The sequence below is a fragment of the Zingiber officinale genome, chromosome 5A (genome assembly GCF_018446385.1).
Source record: "Zingiber officinale cultivar Zhangliang chromosome 5A, Zo_v1.1, whole genome shotgun sequence".
NCBI lineage: Eukaryota > Viridiplantae > Streptophyta > Magnoliopsida > Zingiberales > Zingiberaceae > Zingiber > Zingiber officinale.
Genome location: NC_055994.1, coordinates 75,356,801 through 75,377,852, shown reverse-complemented (window position 1 = coordinate 75,377,852; position 21,052 = coordinate 75,356,801). Strand labels below are relative to the sequence as shown.

The 21,052-nt window shown below is 38.4% G+C and overlaps 1 protein-coding gene across 4 annotated transcripts; it reads left to right on the top strand.

Moving 5' to 3' along the window:
* Window positions 1-705: 705 nt before the first annotated feature.
* LOC121980612 (eyes absent homolog) lies at window positions 706-20,612 on the top strand. 4 transcript variants are annotated; one of them, XM_042532718.1, is made up of 7 exons: window positions 706-925; window positions 2,611-2,710; window positions 8,880-9,108; window positions 14,265-14,432; window positions 18,283-18,376; window positions 19,560-19,754; window positions 20,029-20,612. In XM_042532718.1, the coding sequence occupies exons 2-7, from the start codon at window positions 2,646-2,648 to the stop codon at window positions 20,322-20,324; spliced, it is 1,047 nt and encodes a 348-aa protein (XP_042388652.1). In that variant the 5' UTR covers window positions 706-925; window positions 2,611-2,645; the 3' UTR covers window positions 20,325-20,612. The 4 variants fall into 4 exon arrangements, with proteins under 4 accessions (XP_042388652.1, XP_042388650.1, XP_042388651.1 ...); XM_042532716.1 differs by lacking the exon at window positions 2,611-2,710 and having other exon boundaries at window positions 712-925; window positions 8,888-9,108; XM_042532717.1 differs by lacking the exon at window positions 2,611-2,710 and having other exon boundaries at window positions 712-925.
* Window positions 20,613-21,052: the final 440 nt, after the last annotated feature.

Sequence of the window (21,052 nt, the reverse complement as noted above, 5' to 3'; positions counted from 1 at the left end):
TGAGGGTCGGCGTCTGATGGCGGTGGCGGCGGCAACGTCGAGAGAGGAAAGAAAATCAAAAGACTCGGCTTGTGAAAAAAATAAAAAATAAGAAAAAGATGGCACTGAGTCGCTTCTGGGCAAGTAGCGCCGAAGGATGGCGGCAACCCAGAAGGATGGCGGCGGCTGCGTCGAGAGAGGAAAGAAAACGAGAAGAGGGTGTTTGGGAAAAAAACTAAAAAAAGATGGTAAAAAATAAAAAATAAAAAAGATGATAAAAAAATAAAAATGCTGATTGGGATTATCATAGTAGCAGTTGTGCAAGAGCGTATGAAAAAGTTATGCAGTATATCATTATTATTATTATTATTATTATTATTATATATATATATATATATATATATATATATATATATAACTATTAAGTTATGGAAACATATGATATTCCATTAAGCTGGGAAATTAAGGGGGTGTTTGATTTGTACTATTTTCATTTTCATTTTTTGAAAAACGTACATTTTTCGTTTTTCAAAAAATGATTTTTCTGTATTTTTCATTTTCTTAGAAAACGCTCTCATATTTTTTTAAAAATGAATGTGGAAAATGCAAACCAAACGCGTTTTCTATTTTCTCAGAAAATAAAAACAGAAAACAGTTGGAAAACGCAAACCAAACGCCCCCTAATTAATCTTAATTACACTAATCATCTTAAGTTAGGGTAAATAACCTAACTATAAGGTTTCCCCGATTCCTTCACCGTCCTCTTTCTCACCATCTCCACCAAATCGACGACGAAGTATTCCGGCAGACCTTGAGCTCCAGCTGGGCGCCACCACACACGGGCGAGTTGCTGGAGATGGCGTGAGCAGACGCAGAGCTTGCGGCGGTCTTTACGGCAGCGCAATAATCTTGGGTGAGAGCTTCCGGCGATTGTGCGACGAGAAAGGCAAGTACTTACCCTTATGGTTTGGCAAGATCTGTAAGGTATGGGGTAGGAACGTAGATGTTGTGAAAGGTTCATCTATGTGCATGGATCGGCGGTATGGTTCTCGATTGGCTTTTTCCCTGAAGAGTAGTTCTCGGATTGATGTTTTGCTTGAATCATTGTGCTTCTGGATTTGTTTTGCCGATATATTCAATGTTGCTGGAGTCGGTTTCCTTGGAGTGTTTTTTTCTCGTGGCTTTCTGGTGTACGAATGGGCTGCAATCGGTTGTGGAACCGAATTCTACTGTGTTGATAAGGTTTCAAGTTCCAGCGTGACACATGTTTATCTAAATGCATGATTAAGATGTCAACTGGTGGATTGAGTTATATTTCAAGTTTTCTTGCGAATTCTTAGTTTCGGTTTGAAGTCCTGTGAGATTCTTGATTCGATTGAGTTAATTGGTGATGTTCTTGCTTGGTGACGGAGTTTTGAATACGGTTCTGTGATGGTTTTGACTGTATGAAATGGTGTCTGATTTGTCTTTCCGTTGCACGGTTTGGTTTGCTTGAGTTATTGATAGTCTGGAGTCTTGGATTTTGGACGGCGAAGCTCGGGTTTTCTTGTGGTTTTGGAATCACCGATCGGATTCGAATCTGGAGTCAAATTGATGTCATTGGGTGTGTCTGTGCATGGCTGCAGTTGTCGTTATGTTTCTCATTTGGCTGCGGATATTGGGAATTAATTGGGAGATTTGTAACATGATTCGTTTGTAGATTTGTTGCCTTTGGGCAGTTCAAGATTTTGGTGCAGAGTGGTCTGATTTGAGCTTTGTTGATGGCGATCATGTTTTCTTATCCAAGTCGGTTGCGGGTTAATGTATAGATTTCGTTTGTTGTGATTTGTGTGCAATATGGTTTCGCTCCTCATGAGGTATTTGAATTTTCCTGCAGCAACTCTGTTTTTCCCATGTGGATAAATAGGACCGGTTTCTGATTTACATTGCAGCAATTTACTTAGGTGCTAAATTCCGGTTTTATTCTATACTGGTACTGTTCATGTTTAATTTCAATTGCGATGTACAGATGATGATCATTACATATGGACTTATGAATGGAATGGGTTATAGATAAGTAGGAAGCTCTTCTTTAAATATTTGTTAGATAAGCATGATTGCAGTAAGAATAGAGTCCATTTTTCTTTACTGTGCATGAATGACTGCAAGGAATGAACTGTTCATGAGTGACGGTAAAGAATGATACTGTTCATGTATGACTGCGAAGAATGAGCAGTATACTGCTCATGTATGACTATATTGAATGATAAGGATAGTTTAAGTTTATTTACTGTGGCTAATTGGATGAATATGAGCATATGTGGTAGCAGTACGGGATGGGTGACCGGGGATGAGCTCCGGGGAGGGCCCATCCAAACTTGACTGATAAATTATATGTGGTAGCTTCGGCTATATGACTGACTGCATGTTCTCTTGGAGGTATCTCTAGGTTCATGGGACTGTTGACTGACTCTAAATGTGGTTACCGGATATGTAACATATTCACCTTATTAGCTACGTAGGATCATTGTTGCATGTTATATCTTTCTTATGTCGTACTTGGTTGTGCTATGGTGTCTTTAAAAGGCTTCTAGTTGCTATTTCTACTACTTTATGGATATCTTCATACTCATATTGGTCTATACTTACTAGGTCGTAGACTCACCACATTTATATTACAAGTGAGGATGACTTCCAAGATATGCCGGAAGGCCCACGGACAGAGTAGACGAGGAGGCGGGATGGATGCATGGTACTGTCCTTTGTCCGGGAGTGCGGAGCATATTGGATTCCCTGCGAGAGTTATTTTCATTTATTTGTCATTCGGGTGGGGAATGTTTGAGGAGTTTATGTTCATATCGATAAACATATATTGATACAGTCATGTCCATGGGTTATGATAATTTCTTTGTTGGTACTGCATTACGATCATTCAAATAGTAGTTGATGAGAGAGATTGGTAAAAAAAAACAAAAACAAACTGGGGATCTTTCAATTGGGGCTCCTCCCAATCAATTGCCACATCATATCTTTGCGATCTTGGCCATCCAAAACCTGCATCCTGCGTAACGGTCTATTGACCAATCGATTGGGGAGGCTTGTATCGATCGGTCGATCGATTCAGAGCACCTCTATGCTTTTTGCTGGAAAAGCCTGAATCGATCAACGGATCGATTCAGCTTTCTCGCGTCACACGCGATTTCCAGCCCCAATTGATCGGTTGATCAATTGGGGAGGCTTCTGTTTGCATGATAAACACCCCTAATAGATCGACTGATCGATTGGGCTGCTGTTTATCGCAGCATTCTCCCAAACGATCAGCTAATTGATTGGGTTTTGGTCCAATCGATCGCCTGATCGATTGACCACCCTAGACTTGCTTAACTGAAGCTCAAGATTCCCTAAATCCAACATCCAGTCAACCATGACCTGTTGGAACTTCTCTGCCTAGCATCCGGTCAACGTTGACCTACTGGGACTTCTTCACCAAGTGTCCGGTCAATTCTTTGACCCACTTGGACTTACCGTCTTGTGCCAAGTGTCCGATCCTCCATGACCCACTTAGACTTCCACCAGATGTCCGATCACCCTTGACTTATCTAGATTTCCTCATGCTTGGCTTCACTCACCAAGTCTTTTCATCTGCCTGGCTTCACTCACTAGGACTTTCAATCTGCTTGGCATACTCATCAGGACTTTCCATCTACCTGGCTTCACTCACCAGGACTTTCACCTAGCTTCACTCACTAGGATTTTCTCACTATCCGGCTTCACTCATTGGGACTTTCACCTGCCTAGCTTCACTCACTAGGTCTTTCACCTGGCTTCACTCACCAGAATTTCCAACTGTCTGGCTTCACTCACCAGGACTTCCCCTTGCCTAACCTCCAGTTAGGACTTTCCAGTCAAGTATCCGGTCAACCTTTTGACCTACTTGACTCTTCTTCACATCAAACTGGTCAAACCTTGACCAGAGAGAAATTGCTCCAACAATCTTCCAATCGGACGATTACTCCTGCAATCTCCATATAATGTCAAACATCGAAACTCAAATATCAAGACTCAAGCTTGAGCCAACTCAAGCTTAATCAACCTGGTCACCTTGACCCAGGGACATTGCACCAACACTTATATCAGCGCATCAACATAAGTTTGGGCATTAAATATCAAAAATACATTAATCAAGTTAAGTCTTCCATTTTTAACTGCATACTTGGCTAGATTGGCATACTTAACTTGACTAACAAAGTGAACGCTACTATCTTCTGGTAGTTAGTTAGTAACTAAAAGTTAGACATTTAAGAACTATTATTGGATGGATAATATTTTTAAAGTAATATCAGATTAAGGGGGTGGATCTGTTTGGATAATTTAAAAATAGTTTGAAAGATACTTTTTAAACTTTGCTTGAAAAATATTTTTAAAATTATTTTTCTAATTTATTTGAAAATATTTTGCAAAATTCTTACAAAGTTTTAAAAAATATTTTGAAAATTATATGTCTGAAAATTACCTTGAAAATATTTTGAAAATATCTTGTAAAATGCTTTCAGAACTAGATTTCAAAATATGTTTTGAAAATACTTTTATACTTTTTAAATATCAGTTTTGACAATTACTTTGCAACACAATTTTGAAAGTCCTTTGAAATACTTCCTTAATAATTTAAAACTTATACTTTAAAAAATTACCTTTCAAAATACTTGCGAAAGTTTATACTTAAAGATTGTCTTGGAAAACACAATTTGAAAATAGCTTAATTTTAAAAGTGACTTTGAAAATTCTTCATTTACTTCATGACTTCTTTTATAACAAATTTTAAATTACTCAAAACAAAACTCCTCTCTAAAATAGACCTGTAATTTTTCCTATTAAAAATATTACCTTTGAAGGGTTTATTACTTGATGTGCTTACTTTATCTATTTACCTGTAACAAACGGAGTCTTTGACAACTCCTACTCCAAATAACTCCTTGTGTCCGTGTTTTGCTTTTCTCTACTAACTATTTTTAATTTTTCCATTGCACTTTGATTTCAAAATGTTAAAAAGATAAGTTTTTAAAAGTCATATGATCCACACCCCCCCCCCCCCCTCGTATGTGCGCACCGATTTTGCAATACACAGTCCGAGAGTGGTATAAGGCAATGTGTAATATACTATCATCACCAGAAAACCAATCAAATTATTCATTGAGAGCGCGGTGGAAGTTCATATGGAGCCTAAACATACCTCCTACTATTCAGATTTTTTTGGTGGTGCCTATCGAAGGATATTATCCCTACTTCATCTAACTTAAAACAATATCATGTGTCATGCTTGGAATCATGCTTGCTGCGTGATTTTCATCAAGACAGTACATTTCATGCACTATTCCTCTATGCTTCCGTAAAGAAATGTTGGAAGAAAACCAACCTCTGGAATATTGTGTCAACCCTCCAAGGCACGAACACCTTAGATGGTTGCCTCTAGATCCAAGCCAATATAGACAAAGTGACTTTGAGAGGCTGGCAACTTGTGCATGGGGCATCTAGCAGTATAGAATGGAAACCATATTTGGGAATGACGAGAAAGAGCTAAGATACAACTTGAGTTAATGTGATAGACTGTTGTGTGATTACCAGGAGTATCTAGAATGAAATTATAATCTAAGCCCACTATCTTGAACCAACCAGAGTCTCCACTTGGGATGACCCCTGTTGGATAAACAATTTGTTGCCGAAGATTTTGGGGACTTAGCTGAATTTAAAATTACACAGAATTTAAATTCAACTTACAATAGAGATGATCTGAGCGGATAATCTCAGGCTGCCAGCAGGGCCTGGTTTCTGCTACATGCCGAAGAGCAACAGATCAGACTCAGTCGTTGAGTGGGCAGATCTGCAGAGCAGCAGGTCTGTGTTGCCTAGACGAGCAAATCGAGGCCTGCGATTGACGCAGTTTCCTTGAAACAGATTCGCCCCACTTCCGGCTGTGCTTCGAGGCTTACTAGGGTCGTTTGTTTCCCAGGATGTAACAGTTGACCGTGAATCCCACCAAGCACTGGTGGTCACAGCGAATTGAGAGGCACCCGATTGCTATCACGGGTACTCTACCGAGCAGGAGTTGCACGACAGAGGAGGAGGGAACACAGGTGGAAAGTTTTTGTTGCTTTCTGTGTGTCTTCTGCCTGTGATCGCAGTCTCCTCATATAGGAGCTCAGATCAACGACAGCATTAATGATCGATTAATGACCATTACTCGCCGAGCAGTGAAACGCTCACCGTTTCACTCATCATTACTTGACTGTTTTGATTCTTCATTAATCTCAAATTTAATGCATCCATTACACAGCATCAAAAGGTTTACGTGACAAAATGTTGATTGTTCTACTTGGGCAAATTTTGCCCTGACCGGTCTGGTGCGCGCACGTCGTGCCCGCACACGAGTCAGCATAGTTTAATGCAATCCGAGCCCTAGATTCTCACCCCCCCTGCGCACCCACGCGTGAGAGAGAGTCTTTTCCATGCATTTGTTCATATCCTTAATGCATATGAATCAATATAAACCAATCAACATGCCATGAAACACCCAATGTGAGACTAAAGTCTCATTCATAATAGAGCTTCTATCCTCTTCCTTCTCTTTTACATTCACACATATTCAACAACCTCGTCATCGAACACTCTACAAGTAAAAGTTGATGTGTGTGTAAACAAAAAATTGAACAAATATAGTGGGAGGGGTGGTGAGAGATTCTTAAGGAAGTAAACTTTATGCTTTTGGGATGAGCATTCTAGCATCATCATCAGTGACAAAGATAAACTCATAGTCATCCATGAAAGAGTGAGGTTTGCTTATTCATGAGGGCTGTAAAGATTTCGAATTGTTTTGACTCATTAATTGTCGTGCAAGTAGTCAAGGGGTTGATGAGTACCTTTATTACACATGATCTCATATTAAATTTTATAGCACATAATATTGTTAGTTTTGTTTCTTTTTCCTCCTCTCCACTTGTCTAGGAGAGTAAAAATTTTCATATTTGGATAGAAATATTGTAATTTAATATTTACCTCTAATAAAAATTACAATTTTCCTCACACAAAATTTGGATAACTAAATGAGTAACGAAAGTAAGTTTTTAATGAAATGAATAACTATTAAATAAAATAAAAAAATAAGACCTTGTTTTATATGGTAACTAAAAATTTGTTTTATTTTTTTCGATTTTAATTTTTAATATTTAAAAAATAATAATTCAACCACACAATACCTAATCGTTTAACATTTATTCGAGCCGTTGCCATCCTCGCTTATCGGAATATTGGACGCTCAATCCAACGGCGAAGGCGGCCAGCTAGACGAAATGGGCGGCCAGATGCGATTGGGCGGTGGAGGATAGCAGTGGAAGTCACAGTGGGGTCCATCTCTAGGTATCTTGATATGGGCCTTTATTGGGCTCATTCATTTGCCGTCAGGCCCACTTTCTGGGATCACATGTTCTGTTGCCGCTTGACGGGATCTTCTGCGACCGCTGATGACGGGGAAAAGAACGCGATGGTTTGTGCTTCAAGATTCGGTTTATCACCCTTTGGACGGTCAGGATGCATGCATCGTAGTCTGCGACTTCTGGGGTCCGTCCGGTGGGAATGTTCTATAGGAGCTGCCGACGATGGGACCCATTCATGCAGCTTTCTACTGCTGTCGCGTGTGATGGAATCGGTGCATGGCGTTCCGTCCATGGCAGGGGATCCCCAGAATGAGAGTGGAGAAATATCAAACGCGTATAAATCGATGCCTGTCTTTTACACCGAGGAATCCAACGCGACGAGGAGCAATCAAGGTCAAGGTGTGGATTTCTACTCTAAATTCACCATTTTGATTGATCTCTTTCTTTTTACCAAATGCTGGAACGTACGAATGCTTTTCGATTTGTTTTGTTGGATCTTGGTTACTTTGACTGTTTAACTAGTAATTGCAAATGCTTCGTAATTATCGCTTTTGTTCTTTATAGCAGTGATTTGATGCGCTCTTCGATTTTCCCCTTCGTTGATGTATTTTTAGATGAGATATATCCTGCAGACCTCCGTTACCTCTTTTATCTACTAAGAGGTAAAGATTGTTTTGATGGAATTCGCAAAACATTGACCGGAAGCTTCTTTTCGTGTTTCTTACTTATCGATTCGGATTCAATGAACAATCTTCGTCGTTGATTAAGTGAGAGGATCACTTCTAACTATAGTGGTTGATTGCACCACTTCTATAACCATTTTATGGATTCGGATTCAATAAAGATTTTTTTTTTTGGCCACCACTTCTAACTATAGTGATTGATTGCAATGACGATAAAAGTTTCCCTTTTGCTATTTTAGTTTAAAAAAAAGGACTTACTATGTGATGACACTTGTATAAAATGGTTTTGGCACAAGAATCACTAGCTTGCCTCCATACATTAGGTGAACAAAATCTAACTTTGGGATTTGCCTTTCATAGATGTCGGCTTTCCAAGTCAATGGAGTTAGAAAAAAAAATCAAAAGTATAATCTGGATACTACTTGGGAATTTTATTTTCTTTTGGAAAGGAAAAAAGAAGGGAAAGGGAAATGGGAGTTAAGAGCAAAAACAACTTCAATTTAAGCATATTCAAGTTGCAGCCAAATTCTAGGAGCTCTGATTTGAATTTTAGGGTCCATTTACTCCGAAGGATAGAAGAGTGAATGGATGGAAATGTGAAAAAAAAAATGAGTGGATGTAAAGACAAGCACCCAATGGAGTAAAGGGACCGTTAGTCTCAGGATAGTTATCTATTTCGCTCTCCAATGCATCTTTTATTTGGAGCTTGTGTTATTTTTCTTTCTTTCTCTCTTTTTTCTTTTCGTTCTTCTTTTGCTATTTCAGAATGTTTGTTCTCCAAATGCTACAACTGAATACCAATATTGATTAGGAAAACAGGTGGAATAATGGATAAGAAAGTCTGTAAGGCAGCTGTTGAGCCCATGACAATCTATGTGTGGGACATGGATGAGACTCTTATACTTCTGAAGTCCTTATTAGATGGAAAATATGCTGGGGTTTTTAATGGTGTGAAGGATGCAAGAAAGGGTGTTGAAATTGGCAAGCAATGGGAGAAACACATTCTTAACATTTGTGATGAATGCTTCTTCTACAAAGAGGTTAGTTTGCTAAAACTACTCCCACCCTTGTTTATTATGTTCTATAGGCCTTTCTATCTTTTTGGGTGAGCTTTCAAACAGGATAGAGCCTTTTATTTTCCTTTCACCTTGTTCATTTTGTTGGTGTAATTTCCTTTGCATCAAAGTTGACCGGTTTGAGTTGGTTCAAACTTGAATTTTAATGTTTGACAATATATAGAGATTGTTGGTGCAATTGTTCATCGGGGAGATTGACGGTCAAAAGTTGACCAAAAGAGTTAAGTAGGTCAAGGTTGGCCGGATACTTGACTGGGAAGTCCTAACCGAAGGTTAGGCAAGGGCAAGACCAACGGAAAGATTGACAAAAGAAGAAAATCTAAGTGGGTCAGTGTTGACCGGTGTGGAAAAGTTCTGGTGAGTGAAGTCAGACAGCTGAAAGTCCTGGTGAATGAAACCAGACAGTGAGAAAGTCTTGGCAAGGCAGTTGGGAAGTTCTAGTGAGTGAAGCTATGCAGATGGAAATCCTGATGAGTGAAACCAGTTGGAAAAATTCTAGTGAGTAAAGTTAGGTGGTGAAAAGTCCTAGTGAGTAAAGCCAAGTAGTGGAAATTTAGGTGGATCAAGGTTGACCAAACACCTGGTGTTTGGAAGTCCAAGTTGGTTGTGGAGGACCATACACTTGGCAAGAGTGGAAATCCAAGTGGGTCAAAGGACTGACCGAACATTTGGTGAGTGGAAGTCCAAGTGAGTCACGGAGGACTGGACAAGGTTGATCGAATATTTGGCATGAGGAGAAAAATCCAAGTGGGCCAAAGGATTGACCGAACACTTTGTAATGAAATCCCAGCAGGTCAAGGTTGACTAGATGCTAGCGAGGAAGTCCCAACAGGTTATGGTTGACCGAATATTAGGCAAGGGAACCCTAGACTTAAGTTAGGGTTGAACCAATCGATCAGTGAATCGGTTGGGAGTGTCATCGCGAAGAGACATGGTGAATCGATCCACTGATCGATTCAGTCAGAACTCAATCAATCAGTTGATCGATTGGAGTTGGGTTTCTCACAATGATGCAAGGAGAGTAGAATCGATTGGTTAATCGATTCCAAGAGCTCTCGAGCGAACACAGAAGCCAGCTAGATCGATCGATCGAGCTTCTCTAATCGATTGGATTATGACCGTTGTGTTGTTTTGTATGGGAATCTGACATGGCAATCGATTAGGATTAAGCCCAATCTATTGGGAACCCTAAAGCGCACAGATAAAGGGTGTTATCACTGCAGCTCTTAGAACCTCTCTCCGAGATCATCTCCGCCATTGTCGCCAATTCTTGAAGCTTCTTGGAGACAAGTGTTGTTACACTTCCAAGGTTCAAGAGGTGTTTACAAGCAAGAAGAGATTTTCCATTTGTATTACTTTTTGTTTGTATTGTATTATTGTTGAGAGCTTGTACGAGGTTTCTCTACCTCCAGAGTGTTTCTGAGAAGGAGTTATTTCATAGTGGAGAGTGTGATTGGCATGAATCCTTAGATTAGTCACCTCATCTTGAGGTCACTATCAAGTAAATCCTTGTGTTAGCATTGGTGAAGTTTTCACTTCAAATTTCTACTGCAAATCATCTTCAGCCAAGCGAGATGAGCTATTCACGCCTCCTCTATCTCCTAAAGTGCCCCAATAAGTGGTATCAGAACGATGCCGCTTTTCACCAGACTCATTGCCGAAAAGGGTAATGAGCTAGAGGAAGAAGAAGAACAAGTCAAAGATTTCATCTAGAGAGCTCAACTTCAAGATGGATTTATGAGATGAACTCAGATATTATGCTAGAGCCCCTCCTCCATTCATATCGGCAAGCTTTAATCTTTGGAAATTAAAGATCAATTTTTTTTTGATGATGGAGATAGAGCAATGGTTTACTCTAATGGAAGGCTCTCAAGCTCCAACAAATGACAAAGGCAAGTTCATCAAGAAGAGCAAATGGAGTGAAGAATAAATCAAGAGAAGTGAGGCCAATGACAAAGTGACCAAATTATTGGTTAATTTATTGCCAAGCAACATCTTGAGCAAAATTAGAAAGTATGAAGATGCGAGGAGCTTTGGAGAATTTGCAAAGGTTTATAAAGATCCATCCACCTGTATATCAAGACATCTAGTTGGGAGAATCAAGAAGATTCGGAGGTTGAGAGATATTCAACATATGAAGAGACTGAAGAAGATCCATCCTTAAGAGAGTGCAAAGATAAAGGGGGATACCCTTTGTTTCATGTGCATGAGAATTTGGAGGTTGAGGAATGCTCAACGTCTGAGGAAGAAATTGAAGAGGCATCCACCTCAAGAATTGAGGGGAGCATAGATCATCAACACCGGAACAAGAAGAAGCTTCAATTTCCGGATCAATTGATGAAAAACCAAGTCCCTCCCCTATAAGCAAAGCTATAAAGACTTTAATTTGTAAAAATAAAAATAATATCATTTGCTTTGAGTGTAGGGTAAATAGACACTACAAGAGTAAATGTCCAAAGTTTACCAAGAAGAAAGGTCAAGTGACACCCAAGGCTAAGGAGAAGTCAAAGAAAAGACAAGCCTTGATGCGCAAAGGTAAGGAGCATGTTATATGTTTTCTTTGCAATCAAAAGGGGCATTACCGGAATTAATGCCCAAGGAAGAAGATTTCGGTCAAGAATTAAGAAGGAAGCTTAAATTAAGGGGAGCTTCCAAGAACAAAATTAAGGTACCACTAGTTAATGGTACTTATGTTAATCATGATAAGAAATATGTTAGAAATAATTTTTATCATTTTAATGCTATTTATCATGAAAGTATGAAGCATGATAAAATTAAGGAAAAATATGTATCATATCATGCTAGGACTACCTCACCTAAGGATAGGAAGGAAGAAAACAATCTAAGCAAAAATTATAAGAACTTTAGATATAGGCCTAGAAATAAAAGTGTCTAATGCAATCAAGAAAAATCCAAATCTAAGGATTTAAGGATGGAAAATCATGTCTTGAGGTCAAGACTTGATAAATTAGAAAAGACCCTTAAAAGAATGAAAAATGTCTTTAAAGGGTCAAATGGATAAAATCTAGGAAGAGATAAATAATAGTCATTCAATGGTCATAGAGGTTTAGGATACAAATCTAAAACAAAAAGGATATAGCTTCATACCATAGAGTTCCATATAGTTATGGAACTAATCCTAGGTCTAGGAGTCAGATCAAGGTGACAAGGGATGTTATCCCTAGAAGTAACCTTGAAAAGACCAACGTGACCAGTGAGAAGCTTAAAAAAGTCACTAAGAAAGTCACAAGGGAAGTTATCCCTAGAGTTGACCTTAGGGAGACTAGTGTGACCGAGGCTTCTAAGAAGCCTAGGAAGGTCATTAGGAAGGTAACTAGGGAAGTTATCCCTACCGAGTACCTAGCACATCCAAGGAGTACCAATAGATTTTGGGTTCCTATAATTGTCCATATGGGAGATTGGCGGTCAAAGGTTGATCAGAAGAGTCAAATAGGTCAAGGTTGACCGGATAGTTGATCAGGAAGTCCTGACTGGATGTTAGGCAAGGGACCAACCGAAAGGTTAGCAAAAGAAGAAAATCTAAGTGGGTCAGTGTTAACCGAACATTTGGTGTGGAAAAGTCCTGGTGAGTGAAGCCGGACAGCTAGAAAGTCCTAGTGAGTGAAACTAAGCAGTGAGAAAGTCCTGGTGAGTGAAACAAGTTGGGAAGTCCAAGTGAGTGAAGTTAGGCAGATGGAAATCCTGATGAGTGAAACCAGGTGGAAACATCTAGTGAGTAAAGCTAAGTGGTGAAAAGTCCTAGTGAGTAAAGTCAGGCAGTGAAAATCCTGGTGGGTCAAGGTTGACTAGACACCTGGTGTTTGGAAGTCCAAGTTGGTCGTGGAGGACCGGACACTTGGCATGAGTAGAAATCTAGCTAGGTCAAAGGACTGACCGGACATCTAGTGAGTAGAAGTCCAAGTGGGTTAGGAGGACCGGACACTTGGCACGAAGAGAAAAGTCCAAGTGGGTCAAAGGATTGACCAGACACTTGGTGACAGAGTCCCCGCAGGTCAAGATTGACCAGATGCTAGGCATGAGGAAGTCTCAACAGTTCACGATTGAGCAGATGTTGGGCAAGAGAACCCTAGACTTAGAGTTAGGGTTGAACCAATCGATTAGTGGATCGATTGAAAGTGTCATCGCAAAGAGGCACAGTGAACCGATCCACTGATTGATTCAGCCAGAACTCCATTGGAGCAGGGTTTCTCGCGATGACGCGAGGAGAGCAGAATCGATTGGTCAATCGATTCTGAGAGCTCTCGCATGAACACAGAAGCCAGATTGATCGAGCTTCTCCAATCGATTGGATTATGACTGTTGCGCAGGTTTGAATGGGAATCCGACATGGCAATCGATTGAGAACCCTAAAGCACACAAATAAAGGGTGTTTTTGCTGCAGCTCTTAGAACCTCTCTCCAAGAGCATCTTTTCCATTGACGCTAGTCTTGAAGCTTCTTGGATACAAGTGTTGCTGCACTTCCAAGGTTCAAAAGGTGTTTACAAGCTATAAGAAATTAAGCAAGAAGTGGTTTTCCATTTATATTCTTGTATTTACTTCTTGTTTGTATTGTATTCTTGTTGAGAGCTTGTACGAGGTTTCTCCATCTCCCGAGTGTTTCCGAGGAGTTATTTCATAGTAGATGTCTGAGAGGGACGAATCCTTAGATTAGTCACCTCGTTGAGGTGGATACCAAATAAATCAAGGCATTAGTGTTTTGCTTTGAGTCTTCCACGGCAAATCATTATCGACGAAGCGAACGGAACTAATCATCCCCCTAGCTCCCGAGGTGTCCCAACACATTTCAGTGTGCTATTCCAATTAACTCGCTGTTCCTCCAAATGTTTTGTGTCACACATTTTGATGAATGTTGGAACTGCATAAATCCAAGATAATTTAGTAATTTGAATTGCATAGCAGTCTTGCTCAATGTTATCTTCAAATTAACATGCAAGACATGTGAATCATATTTACAAGTAGATTCTTAACTAGCTAGATGGCTATGCCACATTTAGCAGCTACCACTTTTCATGAATTACTTGACCTGAGTTTAAATATTTCACTGTCTGAATGTCCCTTGCATTTGCTGCTATCTATTTACCCGTGCATTGCCTTGCAGATTGAAAAAAACAATGAACCATTTCTTGATTCTTTGATTGAATATGATGATGGACGGGACCTATCTGATTATGACTTCAAGAATGATGGATTTAGTTTTCCTTATGATGATTCGAATAAAAGAAAACTTGCTTATCGACATCGTTTGATTGCAGAGAAGTACTCACAGGTACAGATAGAACATAGCTTTTATGTTTCAATTTTTCCCATGTGAAGCAATATTGTGTTTCTTACAACAGCAATGCCTATGTGAATGCCTAATTCCCAATATCTCTTCTTGATTGCACATAATTTTAATATTTCCATGTCTTATTTATTTACCTTTGAAAGGTCAGGATTGTCCAATCATTTGTTCATCCAACTTTTCCTCTGAATTCTTTTTGGCCCTTTAAATTGACAAATCCTGCGACGTGCCTGTATCCCTTGCAAATTCTTAGAAGCCCGTACCAATTTTGGCATGGAACTGTCTTTGAGATTCAACTATGCATATATCAATTTCTAGGTTATTATGAAATAAGTCGGGACCTTCATACAGCTTTGGTGTTATCATTATTTGTTCTGAAATTATAAGCTCTAGTATGGTTTTCAGGATTTGTGATTCCTCTGTTGTAGTTTGTCAGCTTAGTGTAGCATTGCTGCTGCTTTAGTGACGTGGCTTTTCTTAATAACCTTTCCAAATAGATACAAACAGTGGCATAGCTAGGATTTTCAATTAGGAGGGGTGATTTTAAAAATATTCAAATATAAGTGTAGATCGATTTTCACTATCCAAAAGTCTAAATTTCAAATTTAAGGAGCTGAAATGAACTTAAATTGGAAAGTTTTGACCATAGCCTTGGTTTAGTTGAAACAACAATCCATCGATCCCCAAAGTTTATCTAGGACTCAAAGTCGAAAAATCATTTGTGATCTCCAAAGCTTATCTGTGACCCAAAGTTGATGCTGTGTTTCTTGTTTGCCAGAGAAGAGAAAGGAAAAGAAAAGATAACTCTTATGCTTGAGGAGAGAAGAGAGGGAAAAATTGTAGGTTTACTACCGTTGAAGAAGAGAAGGAGAAGAAACAAATGGGGAAGAAAAGGAAGAGAAAAATAAAAAAGAGGGATAGGCAAAGGGGTGGCATATGGTACAACGGGGTGGCAACGTGCGTACGGAGAAGGGAGAGAAAAAATGAAATAGAAGGTTTATTGAAAAAAAATATCTTAATTCATTTTAAATCGATCGAACCAACCTTAAACTTAGTTCGGCCATAACTTGACCAAATCAACTCCAAATCAATCTCGATTTGAACCAACGTAATCTTTATTTCCGCATCTATCCGTTGGATTTAATTCGAACCGGATTCAATTTTAATTTAGTGATCTCATTTATCGTCCTACAATTTAATTCATCCGTTTATTATTATATATATATTTTTTTAAATTCAATACTTAATATTTCAAGTCGCGATATTTCTTAATAAAAGTAGTACCAATGGATAACTTATAAAAACTTTATGAGAATTTAAGAATAAATTATGAAGAAAGAATAAGAGTCAAGTCAAAAAATGAGGATTTTGAATGGATTATTTTTTAATATATACTATTTCACACCATGGACTTCTCTCTTATACTCACTTTGTATTACGATATATATATATATGTTTTTAGTCTCCAAGTTATTTACTAAGATGTGTGGATGGGTGTTGTTAAAAGGAAAACAAAATCTCGTGTCTTGGATACCACGAGTTAGACATTTTATAGGAAAGAAGATATACAATATAATTATAGAAATACCTCTATATATATTTACATATTCTAACACTCCCCCTCAAGCTGGAGAATATAGATCATATGCACCAAGCTTGTTACATATATAGTCAATTCGAGGACCTCTTTAGTGAATATATCTGCTAGCTGATCATGTGAGTTGACAAAACTAGTAGATATTTCTCCAGATATGACTTTCTCTCTGACAAAGTGACCGTCAACTTCAATATGCTTTGTCCTCTCATGGAAAACTGGATTTGAGGCAATATGCATGACAGCCTGGTTGTCACATATGAGTGACATTTGTGTAACCTCTTTTTAACCTTAGTTCCTGAAGCAACTGTTTTAGCCATATAAGTCATAGCTCGATATTCTGCCTCTGTACTGGATCTTGCCACAACATTCTGCTTTTTGCTTTTTTCAAGAAACAAGGTTACTTCTGATAAATATACAAAACCCAGAAATAGATCTTCTATTAGAGAGAGATCCTGCCCAATCTACATCAGAATATCCCACAACTCGAATATGTCCTTTGTCTTCATTATAGAAGACCCTTTCCTGGTGCACCCCTGATATATAGAATAATGCAAGTCACGGCATCCCAATGTTCAGAGAGTTGAGAAACTGACTTACTACACTTACTACAAATGAGATATCCGGACGAGTGATAGTAAGGTAGCTTAGTTTTCCTACTAATCGTCTATACCGTTCAGGATCTGAAAGAGGCTCTCCCTGATTTGGCAGGAGCTTAACATTAGGATCCATGAGATTGTCAACTGTCTTTGAGTTTAACATTTATGTTTCTTCCAGAATATTCATTGCATACTTCCTTTGGGATATGATGATCCCATATTTAGACTGTGCTACTTCTATCCCTAGGAAATATTTGAGTTTGCCTAGATCCTTTGTCTGGAAATGTTTGAAAAGATGTTTCACTTGTGAAATCCCGAGATGATCACTACCTGTGATGACAATATCATCAACATAAACCACTACGTAGATGCAATCAGTAGATGAGTGGCGATAAAAGACAGAATAATCAGCTTTACTCCGAGTCATGCCAAACTGTTGAATTACAGTACTAAATCTACTAAACCATGCTCTGGGTGACTATTTGAGGCCATATAAAGATTTCCGCAAACGACATACAAGACCAGAAGACTCCCCCTAAGTAATAAAACACGGAGGTTGCTCCATATAGACTTCCTCAAGCAGGTCACCATGTAAGAATGCATTTTTTATGTCCAACTGATAAAGGGGCTAATGGCGAATTGCAGTAATGGATAGGAATAAATGCACAGAAGACATCTTGGCAACAGGAGAAAAAATGTCCCCATAATCCAATCCAAATACCTGAGTATAGCCTTTAGCGACGAGACGAGCCTTAAGCTGATCAATCGTGCCGTTTGCACCAACTTTCACCATAAACACCCATTGACAACCAACCACTGACTTCCCAAGTGGTAGAGGAACGAGGTTCCAAGTCCCACTGCTCTGTAAGGCACTCATTTCATCAAGCATAGCCTGTTTCCATCCTGGATGGGCAAAGACATCACCTGCAGTCTTTGGAAGAGAAACAGACCACAAGGAAGAAAGACAAGAATAATAGGAAGGAGAAAGACGATGATAGCTCAAAGAAACATAATAAGGAGAAGGATTACGAGTGGAACTCATACCTTTTCGAAGTGCAATGGGAATATTAGACTCAGGAGACAGGACTGGAGGAAGAGTTGAAGGACTTGGCTCCAAAGATGTGTCTTCGACAGTGTCATTGCAGGGCGGAGGCAAAATAGGACAAGGGTGACGCTGATAAACCTGCAAAGGAGGAGACAAGGCTGGGGCTGATAGAGACTCCTCCGGAGGACAAAAGATAGTCACTGGTGCAGTTGGAGAAGGAGAAAACTCGGATGGAGATGTGTGAGGCCCAAAAACTGCAGGTGTTATTTATTTGGTTTATTCAGGATTTTACCTTCTGACAACCAGACTATACCTTGTTCAGGATTCATGATAGAAATGGGGAAAAGATGAAAAAATCAATTGCACCTGCTGAATAATGTGATTAAGTTTTCCTATCTTTTCTATATGAATGGTTAAGCTTTTCAGCAGTGGAATTACATGAGTTATACCGCATTGACTTTCTCTTATCAGTTTTAGATGCATAATGATTTTCCTCCCTTTTTTTAAGTGACATGTTTAAATTTGTAATCCTGGATTTTGGTTTGGACTTACAATTATTGTTAAATATTAATCTTTGTTTATTTGTTAATGCTTCAGGGTTTACCTAAGTTACTTGACCAACACTTGATTAAACACTGGAATGATCTATACAACTTGACTGATTGCTATACAGATGGATGGCTTTCTTCAGGTAAATGCATTGACTAATACTTATTCACTTGGTCTTGGTTTTAAGATTCTCTTATGATAGATCATCTATAATATTAGGCCTACATCCTTCTTGCACGACGCGGTAGTAATATTTGTTTCTGGGGCCTTCTACTCATTTGCATTTTAACTAGATGTGTACTTAGTGTTGTATTAGTACCTTTTTCATAATAATCATTATCTACAGGAATCAAACATAAACTTAAATCTTGGACTTGGCGCCATTAGGGGATATGTGTCTTTGCTTTGCTATTGCTTTTGCTCAAATAACTCATAGAGGACAAATAACTTTGCTATTTGCATTAGGGGACTTGTTGAATCCCACATTGTAAAAGAAATTCTCCTAACATTTAAACATTTAAGAAAAATCACTTAAGATTTTGTTGTTACATCCTTAATAGTAAACTCATAAGCTTAGCATGATGGAAGAAGGTGAGTAGCATTGCACTTTCTTGAACTATATAGAAAATGTTGGACACTTCAATGTAGAGTCCTAGAATTTATTGTTAAAGTTCTTTTACATTGAGCAATATTAGCTGAGCTTTATAACCATGTGCTATAACTAAGTTATGCACAATAGATTTACCAGTATTCTAGTTGCCTTTAGGAATTTATATGAAATCTCGGTGATTGAGGTGTAGTATATCTTTTGCAACACTAATTATTTCTTCTAGCTTCGATTTTAAGGACTTGGGTAAATCAGTATGTTTTAAGGTCATCTAAAAATGGATAAGAAAAATATATTGTTGTTGGATAAGTTATTTCCTATTGATTAACTGCTGAATATGTAACTTACATGCTCCAATATAAACATTTTTCAAGTATATACTGCAGGCCCTTAGACCATTAAATATCTCCTTATATGTAGTATATCTTTTGCAACACTAATTATTTCTCCTAGCTTCGAGTTGAAGGACTTGGGTAAATCAGTATATTTTAAGGTCGTCTAAAAATTGATAAGGAAAAAATATTGCTGTTGGATAAGCTATTTCCTATTGATTGACTGCTGAATTTCTAACTTACATGCTCTGATATAAACATTTTTCAAGTATTTAGTGCAGGCCCTTAACCATTAAGATCTCCTTATATATTATGCGGTTCTATTCCTTGATGTCTTCTCTTTGCTGTGTTTTTTGATTGCTTGGTAAATTTCAATTTTGTTGCAGCACATTCTCTCTTGGAACAAAGTATGGGAAAAACTAACTCAGCAGAAACTGACATTCAAACCGACTTGAATCCAGCTGGCCCCAGTACTAACAAAGGCAAAAGTGTGAATGTCCTTGTCACTTCAGGATCGCTGGTTCCTAGTCTTGCCAAATGTTTGCTTTACAGATTGGATGATGTTATCCCTGCTAAAAATGGTTTGTCTTTTCTCATCATTAGTTCTTATTTATTGCCTTTTTAAGGCAGTCTTGAATCAATCCATGCCATAGATCTATTTTGAAGCTTTGGAGCAAGCAATGTGTATGCTAGATATGTCAATGCAGATTCTTATTCTAATCTAAATAGCCATTCTTTTAGTCATGCAATTTGTTTAATTACTGTATTTGTGTTCCTAGCTAGTTCCTCTTTTATACAACGAGCAGGACAAATATTTTCTTGTCGATGACTGATGAAACTATTTTTTCACTCCAGTTTACAGCTCATGGGAAGTAGGGAAGCTTCAGTGCTTTTCATGGATCAAGGAGCGGTTTAGGGGCCTGAATGTCCGCTTCTGCGCCATCGGAGACGGGCCAGAAGAATGTGCAGCTGCAGAAACAATGAGATGGCCATTTATCAAAATAGAACTGCGACCTAGTTGCCCTTATAGGTTCCCAGGTCTTACTATGAAAATCGTTCAGAGTCGAATCGATGCAATTTACGGCCTTCCTGATGACGAAGTGGAGGATATTTTTGCTGTAGAAGATGAAGTGGAAGACATGACAGACTGAAGTGGCGGTGCATTAATTATGCCAGATCACTCCTTGCAGCTCGAGAGCTAGTAAAAAATCTTGTGATCCTTTCAGTTGTTAATTCTCTTGAAGAATCAGGCCATCCGACTATCCATTGTCCTTGTCGACTTGAATGAATGAATGAACGAACGGCAGAATTACAAGCTTCTTCGTGCAGGAATTGTGTTGGAGTGCTTCTTGTATAGATATCATGCCATTGTGCTCAGAGCATATTTGTACTCGATTTTTCATGCTTTGGTGAATGATGCATATGGTCACTTCTACTTCTGTATCTGAGTTAAATTATAAAAAATATAAAATTTAATAGGCAAAAATTAAAAGGACGCTTTAAATTATACAAATATTAAAAATGACATCTCTTAAAGCAAAAAAACCGAAAAAAAAAAAAACAGTGTGCTCCATCTAATATTTTATCTTCAAAATACCTCTTATCTAATATTATTGTAGCAACTATCAATAGTTGTTACAACATATAGCAACTATTTCGTAGTTAATGTATATAGTAGTTATGATTAGTTGTTATTGCTAGCGTTGGATGCACAACATATAATCTAGAGTTTTGATACATGATTAAGATTAAAGTTAGATTAGTTGTGATATAATTAGTTAGTAAAACTAGGCAATGACAAAATCCTAATAAGTAAAGTTAGATAACTAAAATTTTGATTGGTGGCCAAGCAGATAAATTCCTAACTAGAGGCCAGATA